A 20,036-nucleotide genomic window follows, 5' to 3' on the forward strand; every position below is an offset into this window, starting at 1 on the left:
AAAGCCACAAAAATAGCATAGCACTAAGACGTGGCCTGAGTAGGCGGAGGTGCATGCGTCATTTTTGATACCAAAATTGCACTGCATCACCCGTTTTGTAATGCCACTGCCCTCTCGTGCGCTCCACCGCCCATTTCGGCGCAAGTGATGTCATGGTGACCCACAAAATTACGAAACCGTCACAGGCAACATGCAATAAAAAATATGAAATTGCCACTTCGCCAGCGCAAGGTCACTGCGACTAATCTGTGCCAGCACAAAATTAGCGGCCTGTAAATTAACAATGATGAAGACCCTGGAAGGAGAAAAGGGGGAGGTGGGGGAAAGAGGGGGGGGTGTTAAATGTTGGCTTGCATGGTCTTGGACAATTTTTATGATTTCAGTATTCTACAATTCATTTTAAACTGGTGAAATTATGAAGTCAAATAGTGCTTTACCAAAGACACATCATACAGCAGGCCTACATCTACCTCAACACAGCATGCAGTTTTAAGATAAGAGTAGAAAAACACCATCAAGAGAGAATGACAGAGCGAGGGAGATGAAAGAGAAATAAAGGGGATGAGGTCAGAAGAAAGAGAAAGAGCAAGAGAGGGGAGGACGGAGAAGGAGATAAAGAGGGAGAGAGGGAGAGATCGGTGTGGCTAGTCAAGCAGAAAAGGCTGTCAGTCTCTATAAAAGATCTCCTCTGTCAGATTAGTATGAGAAGGGTGTTCTCTAACGCTATCTCTCTCTCTCTCTCTCTCTTCTCTTCTCCTTTCTGTCTCTCTCTCTTCGCCTCATTCTCTCTCTCCATCTCCCTCTTTGTCTCTCCCTCTCATTTGTCTCCACTCCCCGAATAATTCATTATCATATATCGGGACGGCTACTCATTTTCCGTTGGCATGTCGGATCAGCATTGATGTATTTTTACACACAAAAGATACGCCTGTGTATTCTCCCATGCAAAAGGGGCTTGTACGTATAAATTACTGTGTTGTTCTACTGGTGGATGAGTGAATGTTTGTTCACAAGGCTCCCTTTCAAGGCTGGGAATATCATTAGTGATAATTAGTCTGTGATAAGAGCTCTGGGTGGGGAAGAATGGCTGCTCTGGCATAAATGACTTGAAGAGCCAATTCAGAGCGGTACTATAGACAGGCAACATTTTGAGGTAATGATGATGGGCAGTTTTTCCATCTATTATTACTGACAGTAATGTTTCATGACACTTTTGTCTATTATAGTCCCCTATGTAATTCTTACTGATTTTGTCCAAGTTGTCAGTCTCTACTGGCAATATTAGCTCCCAATGTTGCCTATCAGGGCCTGCCAGCTTGCCTGAAACATGAGTTTGTAATTTTACTCACTCGCCTCTCCTCTCTTTCTCTTTCTCTCTCCCTCTGCCCCTACAGTCATACTCAGTGGGCGGCTTGGGCGACGAGGATTTCAACATCCCCCCCATCACCCCCCCGACCCTGCCGGACCACATGCTGCCCCCCCATCTCCCCCACGACTCCACCTCCGGACCCTACCACCCTATGCACCCCGCCTCCATCTCGGCCCCGCACCACCCCTACCAGCTGCAGGGAATGGACCTGCCTGGCATGCCCGGCGGCCAAGATGGCGGTGCTGTGTTGAACCAAGATGGCGGCACGTTCAGCCAAGATGGCGGCCCGATGACCAGTACTCTGTCTGTGGTGAGTGCTAGTAAATACATGAAAATAAATGAATGTTATGGCGTGTAGTAAGTGCTTTAGTATTAAGTGACAGGAAACATGGAAATGGGAGAGAAGGGGGATGGTGCACAACCAAGGCTGAAAGTTGGATTCAAACACAGGTCAGAAAAACATGAGCTTTAGTCTCCTAAGCCACCAAGTCACATGAGTGGGGGCAAGTTTAAAAAAAGTTCCAGATTGTTGAAGACAACAATGTTTATTAACCTTATGAGACAAAGTGAATGCCTGGAATGTGGAGTTACTTTAGTATCTTTATTTGAAAGTGAAAAGTGTAGAAGAGAGGGGCGTGGTGAGGGTGCGCTATGACAGGTCGATCACATCAGTTCTCCACTGATGAAAATGGCAAAAGCTGAGCCAGAGCAACAAACGGTAAATATAAGCATACTCTTGATTATCTTATGATGACTTGTAAAATGGCATATAGCTAATTAGTTATGTCTATATGTATTAATTTATTTTAGTTACTTATTTATGTAGTTATCCTCAGACTACATTCTACACCCCACCTACAGCAAAATGGGGCCTAAATGTTTTGAATTAATAAAAAGAAACAGTGGGTGAATGAAAAAGAATTTTGAATTAATTAAAAAAACAGGGCTGCAACTAACCATTATTTTCATTATTGTTATTGATTATTTTTTCGACTAATCATTTAGTCTAAAAAATGTCAAAAATAATGACAAATGCTCATCACAAGTTACCAGAGCCCAAAGTGATTCTTAAAATTGCTTACTTAGACTGACCAGCAGCTAAAAAAAACCCCAAAGTACTTACTTTATAATGATATGAAACAGAGAAAACTAGCAATTCTTAGCATTTTTTAAACTGTAACCAGCAAATCTTTGGTATTTTTACTTGATAAATGACTAAAACGATTAATCGATTATCAAAATTATAATCAATTAATTTTCTGTCAATTGACTAATCAATTAATTGACTTTCAGTCAATTTCAGTACTAGAAAAATGAATGACAAAAATATTTCAATGAATGAAAAAAGGACATTGTGAAAGAAGAATCCATAACGTTAACTTTTTTCACTTTCAAAACTTTTTTTACTTTCCAGACCTTTTTTCTTCACTTTCAAAATAAAGATACAAAACTCCACAGTTCCGATGGTTATTTCCATATGATTTGAATGCAGTATTAGTCCGTAATCAATAGGTTGGTTTTATTCCAACTGGAGCAGCTCTTTTATGAATTGACAAGTTGCATTCAAGTAAGTTTGCTTATGTCACCTTCCCTTGAAGAGCAAACTGGACACAAACTGCCACAGTTTGAACTGAAATTATTGTAAGTATTAATTAAACCTATTTATCAGGGAAAGTTGACTGAGCACAACACCCTACTTCACACTCATACTGAGAGTCGGCCAGTACACCAATACTTTTATTTGTGGCCACTGATAAGCCCTACTGAAGTAGTTAGGGGTTGTCTTGCTCAAAGCAGAGAGCGATACTCATTCATTTCCTCCATGCAGATTTTCCCATCTGGTCTGAAGATTTGAACCGACGACTTGCTACTCACAAGTCATGGCCAACCACAGAGAAGAGATATAGTTGAAATATATTCTTTTATATCTTATTTTTTTAGTCAGTTTAATGATGTAAAATGGGACAAAAACCTCTATTTCTCTCCTCTAAATGGCCCGGGGCCATGTTATTTGAAGGCCAATTATGGCAGATGATCGATGTGACATTTTTCTTCATATTTCAAGTCTTCATTTCACAGTAAAGTGAAAATCATGCTTTTAGCTGTGACATTCAGATGTTTGCCAGCCTGACTTTCTCCTACAGTAAAGAAATGAAAGCTAGACTTTAGTGTTGTAGTTTCTTCAACTGTCATAGAAACCTGTCTCAGTCTCAGTATCTCAGTAATGGAGATTTCTCTCAGTTTATTCAGAATGAAACTTTCTCACCTCCCACTCGTGATGTTTCATTCTTTCTCTTGCCGTCTCTGTCTCTTTCTATATATATTATGAACAAATCTACCATCTACAATATTAAGTCTCAGTACCAACTGACATAAGCTACATTGTGCCACAGACTGATCTGTCTGAGACAGTTAAACACACACCCTCACTGTAGCTGAATCACAAGGTGATTCAACAAAACAATGTAGACTAATTATTTCCCCAACTTTGAAACTAATTCAAGTGCTGAATGTTTCACTTCTATGTTTATTTGTGATTAATCTGTCTGTTGACTGTATAGCAGTGGAGGAGGCTACTTATTGTAGTGGCCTGCTGAAGGTGGTGCAGAAAAGATTGAAAGATTTATTCTTTGTCTTATTTTCTGTCTTCGTCTGTCTCTCTTTCCCTACCTCCTCTCTCTCTCCCTCTCTCTCTCTCTCTCTCTCTACCTCACTTTAATATTCTCACACTAACATCCATTTACTGCCAGCCCATGAATTATGGTTGCTTGGCAACCGTGCCTGGCTCGGCCGAGAGAGGGGGGGGGAGGAGAGAGAGGGTGGGGGGCTGATAGAAAGATTCAAGTCAGCGTATGTGTGTGTGTGTATTTGTATTACTCCTAGAGGAGGCGAGGCTACTCTGTAGTAGATAAAATTCAGATCTTGATTGCTTGCTTGATGTTATATGGATGCTGTTTGATGGATGGTGGACTATCAAAAGTATTGGGATAGTGAACTTGATTTGGTCTGGTCTTTTCTGCTGGTGGTTTTGTTCAAACTTGGTTTAAAGTAATAATCCACAACATTTTCATATAACTAAATGTCCATTTTGCTGTTGTCTATCAATGACTGATATAACACAATAGTGATTCAACCTATATCCAGTTCATGAAAGCTTTTACATTGTCTGTTCTAAACAGCCGGTGTCTGGTAGATCTTTCCTGGGAAAAATCCTCTGGCACACAGGAAGTGATGCGTTTTATGTTTCTCGTTTGTTTGGAATAAACAGAAGAAGAACTGGGTAGTTTATACAATGCTAGCTCGCAAGGAAAATAGATAGATGATAGATAAATGTAGACATAACTACATGTCATGTTACAAGCTTTTGTCATAATATGAGCAGTGATAGCCACCATGGCTGAACAGACAAAGAAAAGAGCGCCACCTACAGAAACTCAAACAAAAAAAGGAAAAAGACGTCACAGTACTGGACACACTGTTTGATTGACAGGTGATCTCTGGGAAGAGCAGTGCAGAAACACCACAGCAATGAACGCTGAGCAACAAAGATGGAGACTAAATAAAAAAATAAAAAAAAGAACCCAAGGATTACCAATTCAAGATTAAAACCTGTCAACACCATCATCAAAAACTGACATTTCTGTCTTTCGCCTCAGATTGATCTTCTCAAATGAAATTATTACATTAGTCAGATTAGTCACGCACAAAAAAAAAAGACCCAACTTTAGTCACTGCCCCAATACTAAGGCTTTTGAATGGTAATACAGCATAGCACAGTGACTAATCACCAGGGGAAGATTATTGTCTGAATACAGTTTGAATACTTCTAAAATGTGTCCACTTTTGAGACTATTATAAGTGTTAGACAATATGCATGAATCTGCTTTTCGCTATTATCAGATTAAAACTTTCCCTCTCCAGCAAGTCAGCTCTTCACCCAACCACAGTGGCAGATAACTACACAGTTCTGAAACTATATACGGTAATTAGATTTGGATTTTAATAAAAGTAATCATCATCATCATCTTTACAGGAAGGCACAAAAAACAAGAAATGTAAAATGTGTAAGAGATAAAACATAGGAAACATATTCAAAGTGAAATTGCTCAGAGGAAAAAAAATAGATACATAAAATAATATTAAAAAAAGATTACAAATGAAAAAATAAAATGGAAATAGATAAGAATAAGTGTTTAAAAATGTGTTTTAAGAAGTGACTTAAAAGATGATAGTGAATTAGCCAGTTTAAATGTAAGTGTGAAATGAATATGACAGATGATGAAACTTTCCCTGCCTGTCAAGGACGATGTCATCTTTCAGTTCACATAAAACAAATGGCATTTATCAGTAAAACAAAAGATACACCATCCTTGGGTTTTGAAAGTGATTATGGGTGTTAGAGTTCATTTTTCACTATTGGAGAAGAAATCTTTAAGATATACTGTAAACTAGGCCTTGTGGCAAATTTGTACATGATCTATAAACGTAAAATAAGCATATGAAAGAGGATCGACAATGCTGATCCTCTGGTATTGACAAAGAAGAAAATAAATTACAGTTTATCCACATTTCAGTTTTGAGTGACTAAACCCTGTGGTTTGTGAATAGTAGCATTTGAAAAATCAGATTTCTGTCAGACACCCAGAAAACTATACAAACACCACAATGACTGACATGGTCCTTTTACAAAGTGTAACCTAATTAAATGATATTTGTTTTATAAGATTATTATGCTAATTTATGCTAAGATTATTATGCTAACATTCTATGCTTCAGTAATATTGTGTATGTCTGCTTATTTGCCTAAACAAATGCTTGCCTATTTAGCTAGCTGACTTATGTGATGTTAACTTCCTTTTTATTTACTATGGGTATCTGCTTATTGTTTAGATAATCAATCATAGGCCTACCTTATAATCTCTACAGTATAAAATAATACATGAAAATATTTCATGCTTCATTGTTTCATGTAAATGTTTCATTTTCACAAATGAAAAATATTAATATAGAATCGAGCTGGGTGCTGGACTTGATCAGAGTTCAAGTTGGGGGGGGGGGGGGGGTTGGGGGGGGGAGCAGCGCACCGCAATATTATAATGGAAAATGGAAAATGGTGACAAAAAGACGTATTGCACCTTCATAGGTGCAATACCGCTGTGTGCTAAAAGCAAGAAAGAACAGACATTGAATTTCACCGCAGTGCTTTTCATATAGAAATCCAGTCATTAACCACACCTATGTGAAGACACAAGGCCACTATGATGAGCCACAGCTCTTTCCCTTCACATGTGCCATGAGTCAGTACGCAGCGTGAGGTATTCATCAGGGTTTTCCCTTCCTGTTATTCTCTTAGGTCACCCTCCCTATTTTTCTCTGACCACCTAAAGGAAAGTCTGAACTGTATCTCTCCATTTGTAATGCTTCCAGCTCCAAACGTGTTTTTCCTGACCGAGTTCCAGTAACCGTATGTTTGTTCCTAGATGTTGTTGTGTGACCCTAGAGAGTCCTAAACCTCCTATTGCTTCCTAGAGAACCCAATCAGAGATGTTACCACCCAGGCCAGTGGAAATTCTGCTTATTAATGATAAATTAACTACTTCCCCTTCACCGTTCACCTCATGAAAATCTCATTATTACACTGCATTTTGTCCTACTGACACCAAACAGCGTTCATTATTATTCATCATTTCCCTCACTCCGTCAAACTGAGACATGCTGTTTTATCATGTTATTTAAATTTGTTCTGCAGAAACTTATATCTTTTTCAGGAATCCATGTAGTTTTTACATTTTACAGTGTATTGTCTTGTTAGCTTGGCTTGGTCCCTGGGTCTTAAAACATTTCCTATTTTAGCAGGTTAATGTAAGCTGTCAAATACAGTAAAAATAAATCAATAAAATGATAATAATTGGAGATGGAAGGTTTCTAAAGGATAGTGGCAATGTGATTTTTTGATATGAGGTCTGACCCAGTCCTAACTCAACCAATTCCAAACCACGGCAGTTATTATTCAGCATTTCTACCAGTAAGCACGTCAACCTGAAACCCATCTCCATGTCAGAGAAATGTCAGTCGGTGTTCCATCTAAATACCGCAGCTGTACTCAGAGGGCGCTACCAGTAACAGGTAACGTGCTCCCGAGAGGGGCAACTAGCACACCAAACCACATCCGTTATTATTCAACGCTTACGAACAGGAAACCCTAAATACGTGCATCCACCAAGACCCATCTTCATATTTGTGATAATAGGTGTCGATGTTCCTATTCTGAGGGTGTTAACGGTAACAGGTTTTGTTTTCCTGAGAAATGGACAGAATGTCACAAGCACTCGGCACATTTCGGAAACAATGAGGTGATACTAAAGCCTAGGTACAAGGAAAGTTCAGACTGAACGACTGGCCTTGAATTACTGCTTGTGTCCCATCAGGAAGCTGGGAGCCAGAGGATCACACACTACCGGATTTTTATTATTATTATTATTATCATTATTATTATCATTATTAAAAAAAGTATTCCCATTTGTCCAGAATAATTTACTGTAAATGCAGTTACAAAATAGGTGTTCTATTGTTTCTTGCTCCATGGTACAGACAGTTCACATTTACATTACAAATGTATTTTGACATTGATAACATTAATGAAGAATTTTGTATGAAACTTCTTTCACTTAATTTGTAATTGCATACTTATGTGGATTGATTCAGGCCATTTTATAGTATTTTCTTTGAGACTTATTCCTCCAAATAAAATTGTATAGCAACTTCTCAAGAGTTGGGAATCTCTACCAATGAGTGGGAGTTGCTTAAAGCGACTTCTCGTCCGGTTCATTCTCTTTTTCTTCCTCTTTGTGCTAAACTCCCATTGGCTGGGATTGTGTAGTTGGACTTAGTTAGAATTGGCGTTAAAATTGTCTAGTGTGTTTTTTAAAGAATATTTATATTTAAGTATTTTTGGTTGATTTATGTGTTTTCCACAGTCAGTTTTCTTTATATGAGAATATTCACATCAAGAAGTTATAAGAGTGACTCAATTTGCTAAACGGTTTCAACAGGAGAAAGAAGGAGAAGAGATGAAAGGAAACGAGAGAGGAATGGTTAAAGAGTAGAAGATTCTACAGGTTTCCAGTCACACCTGTCGTCTTAGCCAGGTGGATTTACCTGCCCAGGGTGTGGCGGTGTGTGTGTGTGTGTGTGTGTGTGTGTGTGTGTGTGTGTGTGTGTGTGTGTGTCATGAGGCCTCACTGGGACACCTGTTAGTATGTTGTATCAGATGAGATGACAGGTGAGGCAGAGAGAGGGAGGAAAGAAGCCAGGGATGTGCTAGGAGAAGAAAATGAAAATGATAAATTCATGAATAGCAGTCGATTAATCAAGTGTAAGCCTGGCTGTACGTGTCTTTACTAAATTCACTGAATAGTGGCGAAATACTTACACTACTTGTCAGTCAGTGAACAGATAATCATTACAAATGTTAAGATTTTACACTTGAATGTCAGATTAAACCCAAGACTCTGGGTTTCTATCTAAGTGTTTTTATCTGAGGTATGTTATATCAAATTAGAGACGCTTAACAGAAACAGCATATTTCCATGAAATTTCTTAAATATCTTTCTTAATAATTCTTGCCTGAGGCAGAAAAGTTTTTTTTTTTCTATAACCAAATTATGTGATGAATAGTGATGGAAACGCATTTGTCAAATAAATAATGACATAGGTGAATCATGCCAAGTATCATCTCACATCAGTTCAGAAATGGCTTTGGACTTTCGGTAATGTTATCTGTAAAATCACAACCTCCATAGCTTTGTTTCTCCCATGTATAAGGTATCTGTTGGCATTGTATGACCATTAGTTGGTGCATTTTTTTTGTTTTTGTCTTCAGACAGCATGAAATGTGGCAAACATTAGCTGACACCAAAGAACAATAATGATTTGCCCAATATTACTTCTTCAAAGGCTCTTTCCATTTTTTTGTGGATGTGTTTTTTTATGTAGCCCCACATTTAGGAACCCTAGTTATTCGCTTCAACCCAGCTGTTGGAAATGCACAATTTACATTTTATTATTTACAGCATTTGTAAATTTCATTCAATTTTGTCTGATAGGTGGCTGGAAAAATACGGTAGGGTTTGACACCTGTTCATTCTAACCAACAGTTGTGGTCATATGTAAAGAACACGTTCTCCATGAAGTGACCTGCACGACAAATACCAACTGTCAAAAACGATTGTAGTCCCAGTGCAGGTCCCATGATCACTGGATTACCACACCATATAATCACTAACAGTTATCACCATCACTTCCTGTCTTTGCACAGATGCAGCAGATGGTGAACTCTGATTCACGGTTTACCAGCAGCCAGCAGCCAATAGAAGCAGCCCTCGGACCCAGGAGCCAATCAGGCCTGGGCCAGCAGAGTCAGCTGACCACTATCAACCAGTCCCAGCTGGGGCTGAGTGGGAACTCCGTTACCCATAATTCCCCCTCACCTCCGGGAAGTAAATCAGCCACACCCTCCCCCTCCAGCTCAGCACATGAGGATGAAAATGATGACACACTGAGGGTAATACACATACACACACACACACACACACACACACACACACACACATACACACACACATTCAGACATGCACATACCACCCACCTGTTTGTATGAGTTATTGAGTCATATCTCACTGGGCTGTAGCATCCATTTGCACTGTGTGTATGTGTGTGTGTGTGTGTGTGTATATGTAGACAGTGGAGAGTTGTTATGTTAATGTTATGTGTCATAATAGCTCCATTCTCCATGCATAGCAACTAGATGGAAATCAGCTCCCTCACTGTTAGGTGTCTTCCCCCCGCCACTCTGCACTGAACTGACTCGTCATATTCTTGGGAAATGAAACCATTAGAGTACTGATGAATATTATTTACCAACTTTATCTTTCTCATGGGTTATGTATAGAGCTACGAGTGGACTTGATACATGGGCAACATTATGAGCCAGTGTAGATGGGTAATATTGGTTTCAGCAGGGATGGGGATTAGGAACCAGGATGAAATCAGTTTTCAAAGCTCAGTGGACTATAATATCATGAAAATATTGTTGATTATAGTTCATAATGTTATCCCTGTATCATGGCCTTATTATATTCACCTCCTCTCTAGAATTGAGTGCAGGGGTCCCTGTTTTTAGTATCCTTTATTTTCTCTATAATTGAATTCACGTGAAATTATCCCAATTAGATTGTATAAGAATGACTATGCTAATCATTGGTTTCACTCTATCTCTATAGAATTCAATACTAAATCAACACAGCTCCCTGGGACAAAAACGTATCTAATGGGGGTTCATGGCTTACTAAGTATCATTTGAGAACCACTGGTATAGATTACAGTAAAAACAAGAGGCTAAGAGAGGCTAGAGAAAAATCTGTATCCTCTGTTAAATCACCTCTTAAAACAAAATTTCTTTTGTTTGACTTTTGTTAAGGTCTACTTGTATTTCTTTGTATATTTTTTTTTACCCTACTTTGTAAATGTATTTTGTGAATTTAATAGTGCTCTATAAATACAGATTTTTATTTTAGTATAATTGTGAGTGTTCTTCATTGAAATCAAGGGGCACAACTAGCAACAAACTTGCAGCCAGCTTGTCCCTTGCTTTCAATATGGCATGCTACTGTAGCCCTGCTAGCAAGCCATTTTGGGGCAACTTGCTCCATCCATCCATCCCTCCATCTTCCCTCCATATAACCCCCCCTCTTGCCCTCCCCCCTCTCCTCCTCTTAGCAGGCTATCGGAGGGGAGAAGCGCCCAGCAGCGTTGGACACCCCTAAGAAACTCAAAACACCAAAGAAGAAGAAGCGCAAGGACCCCAACGAGCCGGTGAAGCCCGTATCGGCCTACGCCTTGTTCTTCAGGGACACCCAGGCCAACATCAAGGCCCAGAACCCCAACGCCACCTTCGGGGAGGTATCGAAGATCGTGGCCTCCATGTGGGACGGCCTGGGGGAGGAACAGAAACAGGTAGATCCTCTCTCTTTATTTCGGTCTGTCTATCTGCCTGTCAGCCTGTCCTTCATAGTTATTTATAGTAGTATCCAGTATCTCTGTGTCTGTACCTGTGTCACTTCTCATACTTTCACGGGAGGCAGGCAGGTAGGCAGCGATGTAGTGGAGAGTAAACCCAGCTAACCTCAGTTTACACACCTTTTTATTTGCTGAATAGAGTTTTGCAGAATAGTATTTATGATATGAAATACATAGTATGCATCATTGTAGGGTGTTTCATGGGGAAACAAATTCATACTTATTTATGAAAATATAATTGTTATTGTTAAGATTCTACGTGTTGCATTTTAACATCAATAAATCTTTACCACATTAGTTTTGAGACATTAGTATAATTACCATAAACAAATGAGACCATTACTGAGAAGATTGGCAGATCGCTACTACATTGTGAGCTATCAGGTCAGATTTGGGGGGAAATCTGCTGGATTGCTTTATGGCACAAAACAGGAAGAGGGCGCTGTTCTTCCAGAGCAAACAGAGCTAAAGCTTTCAGAGTTTCTGGTGATGGCAGATGGTGGAAGGAGTGAAAGACTAGTGGAAAAATCACTTCCAACATGTTTATCCTCTTCAGTAGTGATGGGAATTACGGCTCTTTGATGGGAGCCAGATCTTATGGCTCCGTTCCTTTCCGAGAGCCATTCAAAAGAACGGCTCATTGTTCTTTTTTCTTTTTTTTTTTTTAGGGGGCGGGGGTTACTAGGTTTATCTGCGAAATGATCACTGGGATAATGATAGGGTTAGATTTGGATCAGATTCAAATTTAGACATCCCACCAATATAATTTCATTTCGTATGTGTGAACTAGGTTTAGCAGCACTAAATTACTCGTATTGCCAGACCTAATGTCAATGATCTGCATTGTAAACATTACACAAGGTGACGCCATATCCCTTTGCTTTGTCAGTGAATTTACTACTTTGAATTTACCCTCTGTATGAAATGTGTTCTGTAAATAAAATTGCCTTGCCTTGAATGCAATTCATGCAACACTTAATATTAGAAAACTTTTTATTGGCACAATAAAAAAAAACAAGTATAATGAACTTTTGTGCAAAACAGATTTTAGTGCAAATCAGATAGATAAACAATTATCTGAAAAACATTTCACATGAGAAAATTTTTAAGAATAAATAGTAAAACAACTTATACTTATACTATACAATACTTTGTGCAAAAGGCCCATACTACAGCCAACTTCTGCACAACATTTCAATATTATAAAAATAGAGAAAAATAAAATAAAATAGAGAAAAATATACAGATACTACTAGTATAAACCCTGCAATGGACTAGTGAACTGTCCTGGGGTGTGTACACCTGAGCTGCTTTGACAAAAACAGGAGATGAGCTCCTGGCCTATGAGCCACATCGGCTCAAACAAGGCTTACTTACTTGTAAACAATAACATAATAATACTCACAGGTGTGTGAATTGACCTGGATATGAAGCGTCCATAGCGCAAAATAATATAACGTTAGTTTCTAAAGAGATAAGATGGAGCCCTCTCCTCTCCTCCTCTCTTCTCCTCTCCTCTCTCCTCTCGTAAAAACAAAAAAATTCAGCAGTGGCGGTCATATTTCAGCACCTTGCAAGGCAGCTGGATTCGCGAGATCACGATCACGCGAGACCATCTGGCGCGTCAGGTTAAGTGGATTTAGGGCAGGCAGTGAAATTTGGGCACAACAATAAAAAGAACGGCTCTCAAGTACGACTCGGTTCCCTTCGTTCGTACCAAAGAGCCGTTGAAAAGCATCGGATCGTTCGCGAACGTCACATCACTACTCTTCAGTAAAGACAGAGAAAACAAACACACCTGGAGTGACATCAGGGAGGGGGGACAAGTAGCAACATCTTCTTTGTGACAGGAAGCAACGGTGTGCATGGGAAATGTAGTCTTAATTTTGAGAAACACTAGCACTAACAATACTACTGGTGTGAGATAGAGGCTACCAATTGTCCACCATGCTCTCATTTGTTTACAGTAATTATACCAAGGTATCACAATTAATTTGACAATGATATATTGGTGGTTAAAATGCTATACATAGCACCTTCAGTATTAATGGTTTCCCTTATGATGATCACCAACTGGAGGAAATAGTTGACAAACCTTTTTATTTACCACTACATCACTGGTAAGAACAAAAGCAAGTGAAGACTGACACAAACACCAAAACACTCTCTGTTTCTCTGTCTTTTTCTCTCACACTCATAAGTTACTCTCTCTATCTCTTTCTGTCTGTGGTTTTCTGTCTGTCTTTCTCTCACTCCCTTGCTCAAACACACACACACACACAGTCAACACACACACACACACACACACACACACACACACACACACAAATAAGTAGCCTGTGTAGAAGAGGATGTTTGACTGAGGAGAGGACGGTCCAGTTCCTGGTGCAGTGTATGCTGGGCAAATAATGACAGCACAGAGGGATGGATAGCCATGAGAAACAGAAGAGAAAGAGGATTCATGAGACATGGAAGAAAGAAGGGAGGGAATAAAAGCAATAGAAAGAGGAATAGATAGTTTGAGAGATTGTCACAGATACTGCAGTTGTGTTATGACTTTCAATGCAGTTTTTAAAGTCTAGTTTTAAGTCTGCATTTGCTTTTTATGTCTTTTAAAATTGTGGAAATGAATTTACCTGTGGTGTCATGCTGTCTCCCATTGATCAATGTCTTCACACCACACACTGCAGTATTTCTGGGCACATAAACCAGTCGCTTCTCAATCTCACTATTTCAATCATTCTTGTGTGTAATTGAAAAATGAATATAAAAGACGCCTATTAAAGCCTTTGCTTTACTGCCATCTTTCATATTGCAATATCAATATGAATTTGATGCTGCAATTGTTTAAGCAGTTCAGATCTCATCAAAATAATACGGAGTGTGGTTGTACCACATGCTACAACCCCTTGGGAATGAACCACTAAACAAGTACAGATTGTGTCCAGTCTCAAGGTGTCTTCTTGGCAATGGTGTGCAGTTTTTTCTGAAATTGCTAACAGGATTTGGAGATTTTGTGTGAAAAATCGCAGCTAAGGTTCACAGAAAGGAGTTTTTACATTATACAACTTTTACTTGCCTTCATTAATTAGATACTGCTCAATAAAGAATAGACATGATTTGTAGAAAAGGGTTTTCTCAAGCTGTAAACAGGTATAGAGAAGTGAAGTGTCTCATACTGACTGACTAACCTGAATTGGCCTCTTGATGACGAAGTTTAAACAGCCACTCCTGGCTTGTGGAGGTGGACTCTTTTCTGTCAGGTGAAGTCAGCTTGGTCAGGTGTGTTTGATGCCATGGTTAGAGTGTTCAGTGTAATGCAGGTCTCAACACAGATACATAGTTTTTCTCATAAAGCACATAATTAGAGCTGGCGTTTAATGTGATATTTATCAGCACTGGCTTCAATATTTTACCACCAGTTCTTAAACAATATTTTATTTATTCTGTTTCTCTTTCTGTCTCAGCTGTACAAGAAGAAGACCGAGACAGCCAAGAAAGAGTATCTGAAACAACTGGCTGCATACAGGGCCAGTCTGGTCTCACAGGTACCACACACACACACACACACACACACACACACACACATTCAGGCATTGCACTAAAAGTTAAGAAGGGGTCAATTTGGAAACCACCAAACTGACTTCTTCCTCTCTCCGGCTCCCTCCTTCCTCTTCCTCCAGAGTTACAACGACCCATCTGAAATGAAGCCGCCCCACTCGTCCTCTTCATCCTCCTCTTCCTCCTCTACCTCCATGTATACACCCAAACCTCCGGTCTACCCTGGTCATCCAGGCCAGCACCCTTCCTCCCACTCCCTCCCCCACCCTTACCCTCTCCCTCCACCCCACCACCCGAGCATGTACATGCCCTACCCGCACCCGTCGCACCCTTCCCACTCCCACTCCCCGAACCCCAGCCTCGGCCCCCACCTGCCCCCCCCTCACTCCCAGCTCCACCCCCAGCTCCAGGCCCTGTCCTCCAGAGGCACCGCCCCGCGGCCTAGCGTCCCCCACCAGGGAGCTCTGTCCCTGGGCAGCGTGGCGGCGGCGTCTCCCCCTCCTCTGCAGGTCAGCCCCCCACTCCACAGCCAAGCACACCTGGGAGGGCTGCACAGTCCGCACCATCAACACCAGCAGCTCAGTGGACACACACTGGGAATGACGCACTCACCTGCCATCACACAGGTCAGTCATACACTCAGTATACATCTTATAACTTCATTTGGCTGACCATGTATTGGTCTCCATCCAATTGTTTTGATGCTCAAACCAATCAAAATCCATATGACGTTAGCACAGTTCACCGCGTGCAAGCGTTGCCATGGAAATCACAAGGTCAGCTGGTAAACAATGTTACTTAGCTTAGCGCGTATGAGCAATATTTGCGATTTGTGTGTGACGTGCCGAATGCAGTAGGAAGATGAGTGAAAACATCTCCTCTGACAAAAGCCTTCAACGCGGATTTTGTTCATCTTTTAATGCATGTATGCCCTCCAATTCTGAAATAATAGAAGATATTCCTTTCGGTATACAGCCAACGCTGCCATACTCAAGAAATTTGTTGCATATTTTCAGCTATCCTTGCTCTACAAACTTTTTTCCCCTCCTGAGGCTATTTAATTTATTTACTGATGTGCCCAAAGACTGCATCATTTGTACAATCAACCAATATGAGCCATTCCAAATGCCAAAAAGAAAAGACTTGCAGGCAAATGGCCCTACAAAATTAACTTTCATTGTTACATAACAGACTTGCAACTTTGTATAAGTTGTTACTGATTGGCCCAAAGGGTGACTGCATCATTGGTGGGGGACGGCATGTTTACTGTCGCCTCGTTTTCATCTCTGTACTTCAATCTGAAGTTTCCATAGAGCTTGTGCTTCTCTATGGGTCACTACACCATTTCTCAAGATATTGCATTTTTTCCCCCAAAAAAACATGTTTGTCAGTCTGAAAATGAGGCTGTTGGTCCCAGAAAGCTGACTTTTTTGAGATACAAGGTTTTCCCCTGATAGCAGCAACATACGTGTCTATCTTCCTTAACCCCGCTCCCCTGCCTTCCTTTCACACACATACACCAAGACACACACACGCACACACAAACACTCAGGTCTCCATCTCCTCTAGGTAATAGCCATCTCACTGGCTGTGTGCCGCTGATTTAAAAGCTCCACAGAGGTGGATGGAGATGGATGAATACATCAGTGGAGGAGACAAAACACACACACACACACACACACACACACAGAGGAAATGAGATGGGTGCTAGAGAGGGAGGGAATGCATCAGCATCTCCTTGTGGACCTCAGCACTGAATAGAATAGCATTGTATTGAATTGTGTAGAATAGAACTGATCTGAATTCAAGTGAATCCATGGTGTTTCTAATGACGTTCATCATGAATATTATCCAACCATTTTGACCACAAACCCCGATCACAAATACACATCAGTTCTGGTCATAGAAGCCAGTTTTTGGTTGACTTTCCTGTCTGTCTTTTCTGCCTCTATGTCTCTCTCTGTCTGTCTCCCCCTTATTTCAGTCAGTCATGTCAGTCAGTCAGTCAATCAATCAGCCTTTCTGCCTCTTCGTCTCGGAAGAGGAGGACGAGAGCAGAGACTTGGCTCTGAAAGGGATTATAAATATGAATTTGTGTTGAGTCCAATGTGAGACTTCTCGCGGTGTGATAGCGCGAGTGTCTCCTCTGAATGGTTAAACTCAGAGGGGGGGAAGGAGGGTGGGGGGGGTGGATTGCCACTAAGTCTCCCTTCCCATTTTATCCCCCTTTTTATGGCGCACTTTTAAATCCCACACTCCCATAATCCCCCCTCTCTCTCTCTCTCCTCCATTTTGCATATTTGTAGGAGAAAGAAAAAGAGAGAGAGCAAACAAAAAGGAAAAGAAAAGCAAAAAAAAAAAAGAAACGACAGAACTTTTTTTTTTTTTTTTTTAGTTTTTCCCCGAGTGAAGAGTGGGGGATGACGGGGGAAGGGAGAGAGAGGGAGAGAGAGAGAGAGAGAGAGAGAGAGAGACAAAAGAGGCAGATGGGGTCTTTGTGAGGGAGTGAAGGAGAAGAATTTGCCCAACAATGGATGAATAGGTGAGGTAGAGGAGGAGAGGGGGAGGAGAGGGGGAGAACCCAACCACCTGCTGTCCTCTTTCTCCTCTTTCACTCCCAACACTCAGATTAACTCCCCTTTCAGCCTCCCTCTCTCTCTCTCTCTCTCTCTCACACACACATACACTTTGTCTTCCTCCACACTCTCATTTTTGTTCTTTCTTTCCTATTCTCCCTCTATCCATCTCTCTCCCCCCCTCAAGTATCCTATGGTTAGAGTAACTGCCGTTGCTCCTCCTCACCTCCTTTTTTCCCTCCTTACCCTTTCATCCCCTCTTTCCCTTCCCTTCTGTCCCCCTCTCCCCTCCTCCCCCCTGGCAGATGATAAAATGGGCAAGACACTCCAAACTCTCTAATTACTGCTGATGAACCTGGGATTGATCCCTCTTTCAGTTAATATTGATTAATTATATATATATAATGTATAACAGTTCCAAAATTGAGAACATGTGGTTATGCAAATCATTCAAAACCAGTAAGCACATATTGGACAATATCGTAGTACTATCCACTGTGTGTATTTGTATTTGTGTGTGTGTCACTCACTGTCCCTCAGGTTGTGGCATTTCTCAATATATCAAGCATCTTATTCTTTCTTTCTCTCTCTTTATTCTCTCACAGTCAAGCCCGAATATTATTTTTAGCTTCAGTTTACTCGAGGAGATCTTAATATATAATTCCAGCCTGGAAAGTACACACTTCACTTGCAAAATAAGATAAATCGAACGCCTCTTGTGGGGTTTTTTCTTCCCAAGTATTCAAAATATATTGATCCGGTCTTTTGGCAGGTCTGCCTGCTGTCGAGTGTGTTGCTGTGATGCATTTACCATTGATTTTAACAGTCTGCCTGTGTTAAATTTACCAACAGCATTGTTGATCTGCAGTGTTTCAGTCAACTGTAACAGCGTCTTGAATATGGATTGTCTGGATTTTCACAGCTCATATTAATGCTCTGTCTGTCTGTGGTGGCCTTTCTATCCTCTGTCTTCTCTTTCTTTTTGTTCGTATGATCTGCTGTCATTTTGCACTCCCTGCATACATGCTGTAATTCATATGTTGTCTTACTTTTCAGTCTCTTCAATATGTTCTGTTGTAATTGTCGTTGTGTTATGTTTGATACCAACGCATCTGTTTCCTTGTTTCTTTCTTTGTTTTTCTTGTCTTTGTTTCATGTAATCTCATCTAATCTGTCTAACCTGTCACACCTGTTGTCCAGTCTGTTTCTCATCTTTCTGCCTCTCTGTCTGCCTATCTGTCATTCTGTCTGGCCCCTATAGGGCACCAGCAGTGAAAACTCATTTTAAAACTGGATTGAACCTAGAATTCCCTCCCTCCAGCTGAATGATGAACAGGTGAATTTGTTTTGCGAGACGTCTTTTCAATATCGCCCACTTCCTTTTCTGCAGGGCTACCCCCCCTCCCTCCAGTCAGACTACCAGCCAATAGGAGGAGGTATGCTAAATAGCGGAGCTGTGATGTCATCATCAGTGGACTACCACCAACTGGGTCGGCCCACACCCAACCACCATTCTCCCCTCGACTGGGCCACCGAGTACCACGGCAACGGGTAGGTAGTAGGGTTTGACTGTTAAGTGTAAGGGCTTCCCATAGACAACCAGTGTAGTTGTATTATATTATACAATGTGTAACCAATCCAACTGCTTCATATCAATCATTTTGGAGGGAAATGACACTGATATCCAATATACAATAAAAGGTCAATATCAAACCAATATATCAATGTAACCCTAGTGGGTACTGTGGGATGGATGTCAGTCTGTGTTGATGTAAAGTCCATTGAGTGTTTAGTAAGATCAGAACTATTTGGATTTATTGGTTGATTGGCTGTTGCCCACAGAGACTATAGTGAGGATGCGAAATCTCCTGACTTATTATGTTCTCTTTCTCTCTTTCTTTTCTCTTATTCCTCCTCTCCTCCTCCAGAGGTCTTCAGAGAGACAAAACTCTGTTCCTGAGCTAATCTAAGGACAGTGAAACCAAAACCTCAGCCAAGCCCCTCTACTGCCACACCTAGTAACCTCTAGCCTCACCTCAACACCGACCCGGCCCAACCTCTCCCTAACTAAACCCGAGTTAACCAGTTTAAACAGAAGCCCGTCCTTCTCCCGCCACATAAGACCTGACGGGGCAGCACTGGCTGTCGGACCTCAACCGGACTCCAACCGAAGCCAAACTCACCCTTCCTCAAGCCAGAACCGAATACTGGACCTCAACACAACTTCAACCATACCAGCTTTACGTTTCATTTCATTTAACCACAGAGACTCGCTGTGGGTTGTTGTCATTCGCACCATTTGGCGTCCCCGTCCCCTGAGCGCTTACCAGAGGGGATGCAAAACGGCTGCAAAAAGGCGCAGCGACATCGAGCGAAAGCTGAGAAGCAGTTCCAGCAGAAAGAATTGAACATTTGCGTATATCACCGTCATCACCTCAGATTAAGGGACACAA

At 40.9% G+C, this 20,036-nt stretch overlaps 1 protein-coding gene across 1 annotated transcript in view; it reads left to right on the top strand.

Moving 5' to 3' along the window:
* tox (thymocyte selection-associated high mobility group box) overlaps nucleotides 1-19,548 on the top strand; it is a 41,163-nt gene extending 21,615 nt beyond the window's left edge. The window contains exons 4-10 of the mRNA XM_071906284.2: nucleotides 1,395-1,679; nucleotides 9,687-9,932; nucleotides 11,150-11,383; nucleotides 14,914-14,994; nucleotides 15,130-15,633; nucleotides 18,974-19,134; nucleotides 19,512-19,548. Of these exons, the coding sequence (XP_071762385.1) occupies nucleotides 1,395-1,679; nucleotides 9,687-9,932; nucleotides 11,150-11,383; nucleotides 14,914-14,994; nucleotides 15,130-15,633; nucleotides 18,974-19,134; nucleotides 19,512-19,548 (1,548 nt within the window). The remainder of the gene's footprint in view (nucleotides 1-1,394; nucleotides 1,680-9,686; nucleotides 9,933-11,149; nucleotides 11,384-14,913; nucleotides 14,995-15,129; nucleotides 15,634-18,973; nucleotides 19,135-19,511) is intronic.
* Nucleotides 19,549-20,036: the final 488 nt, after the last annotated feature.

The sequence above is a fragment of the Centroberyx gerrardi genome, chromosome 13, assembly GCF_048128805.1.
Source record: "Centroberyx gerrardi isolate f3 chromosome 13, fCenGer3.hap1.cur.20231027, whole genome shotgun sequence".
Classification (NCBI taxonomy): domain Eukaryota; kingdom Metazoa; phylum Chordata; class Actinopteri; order Beryciformes; family Berycidae; genus Centroberyx; species Centroberyx gerrardi.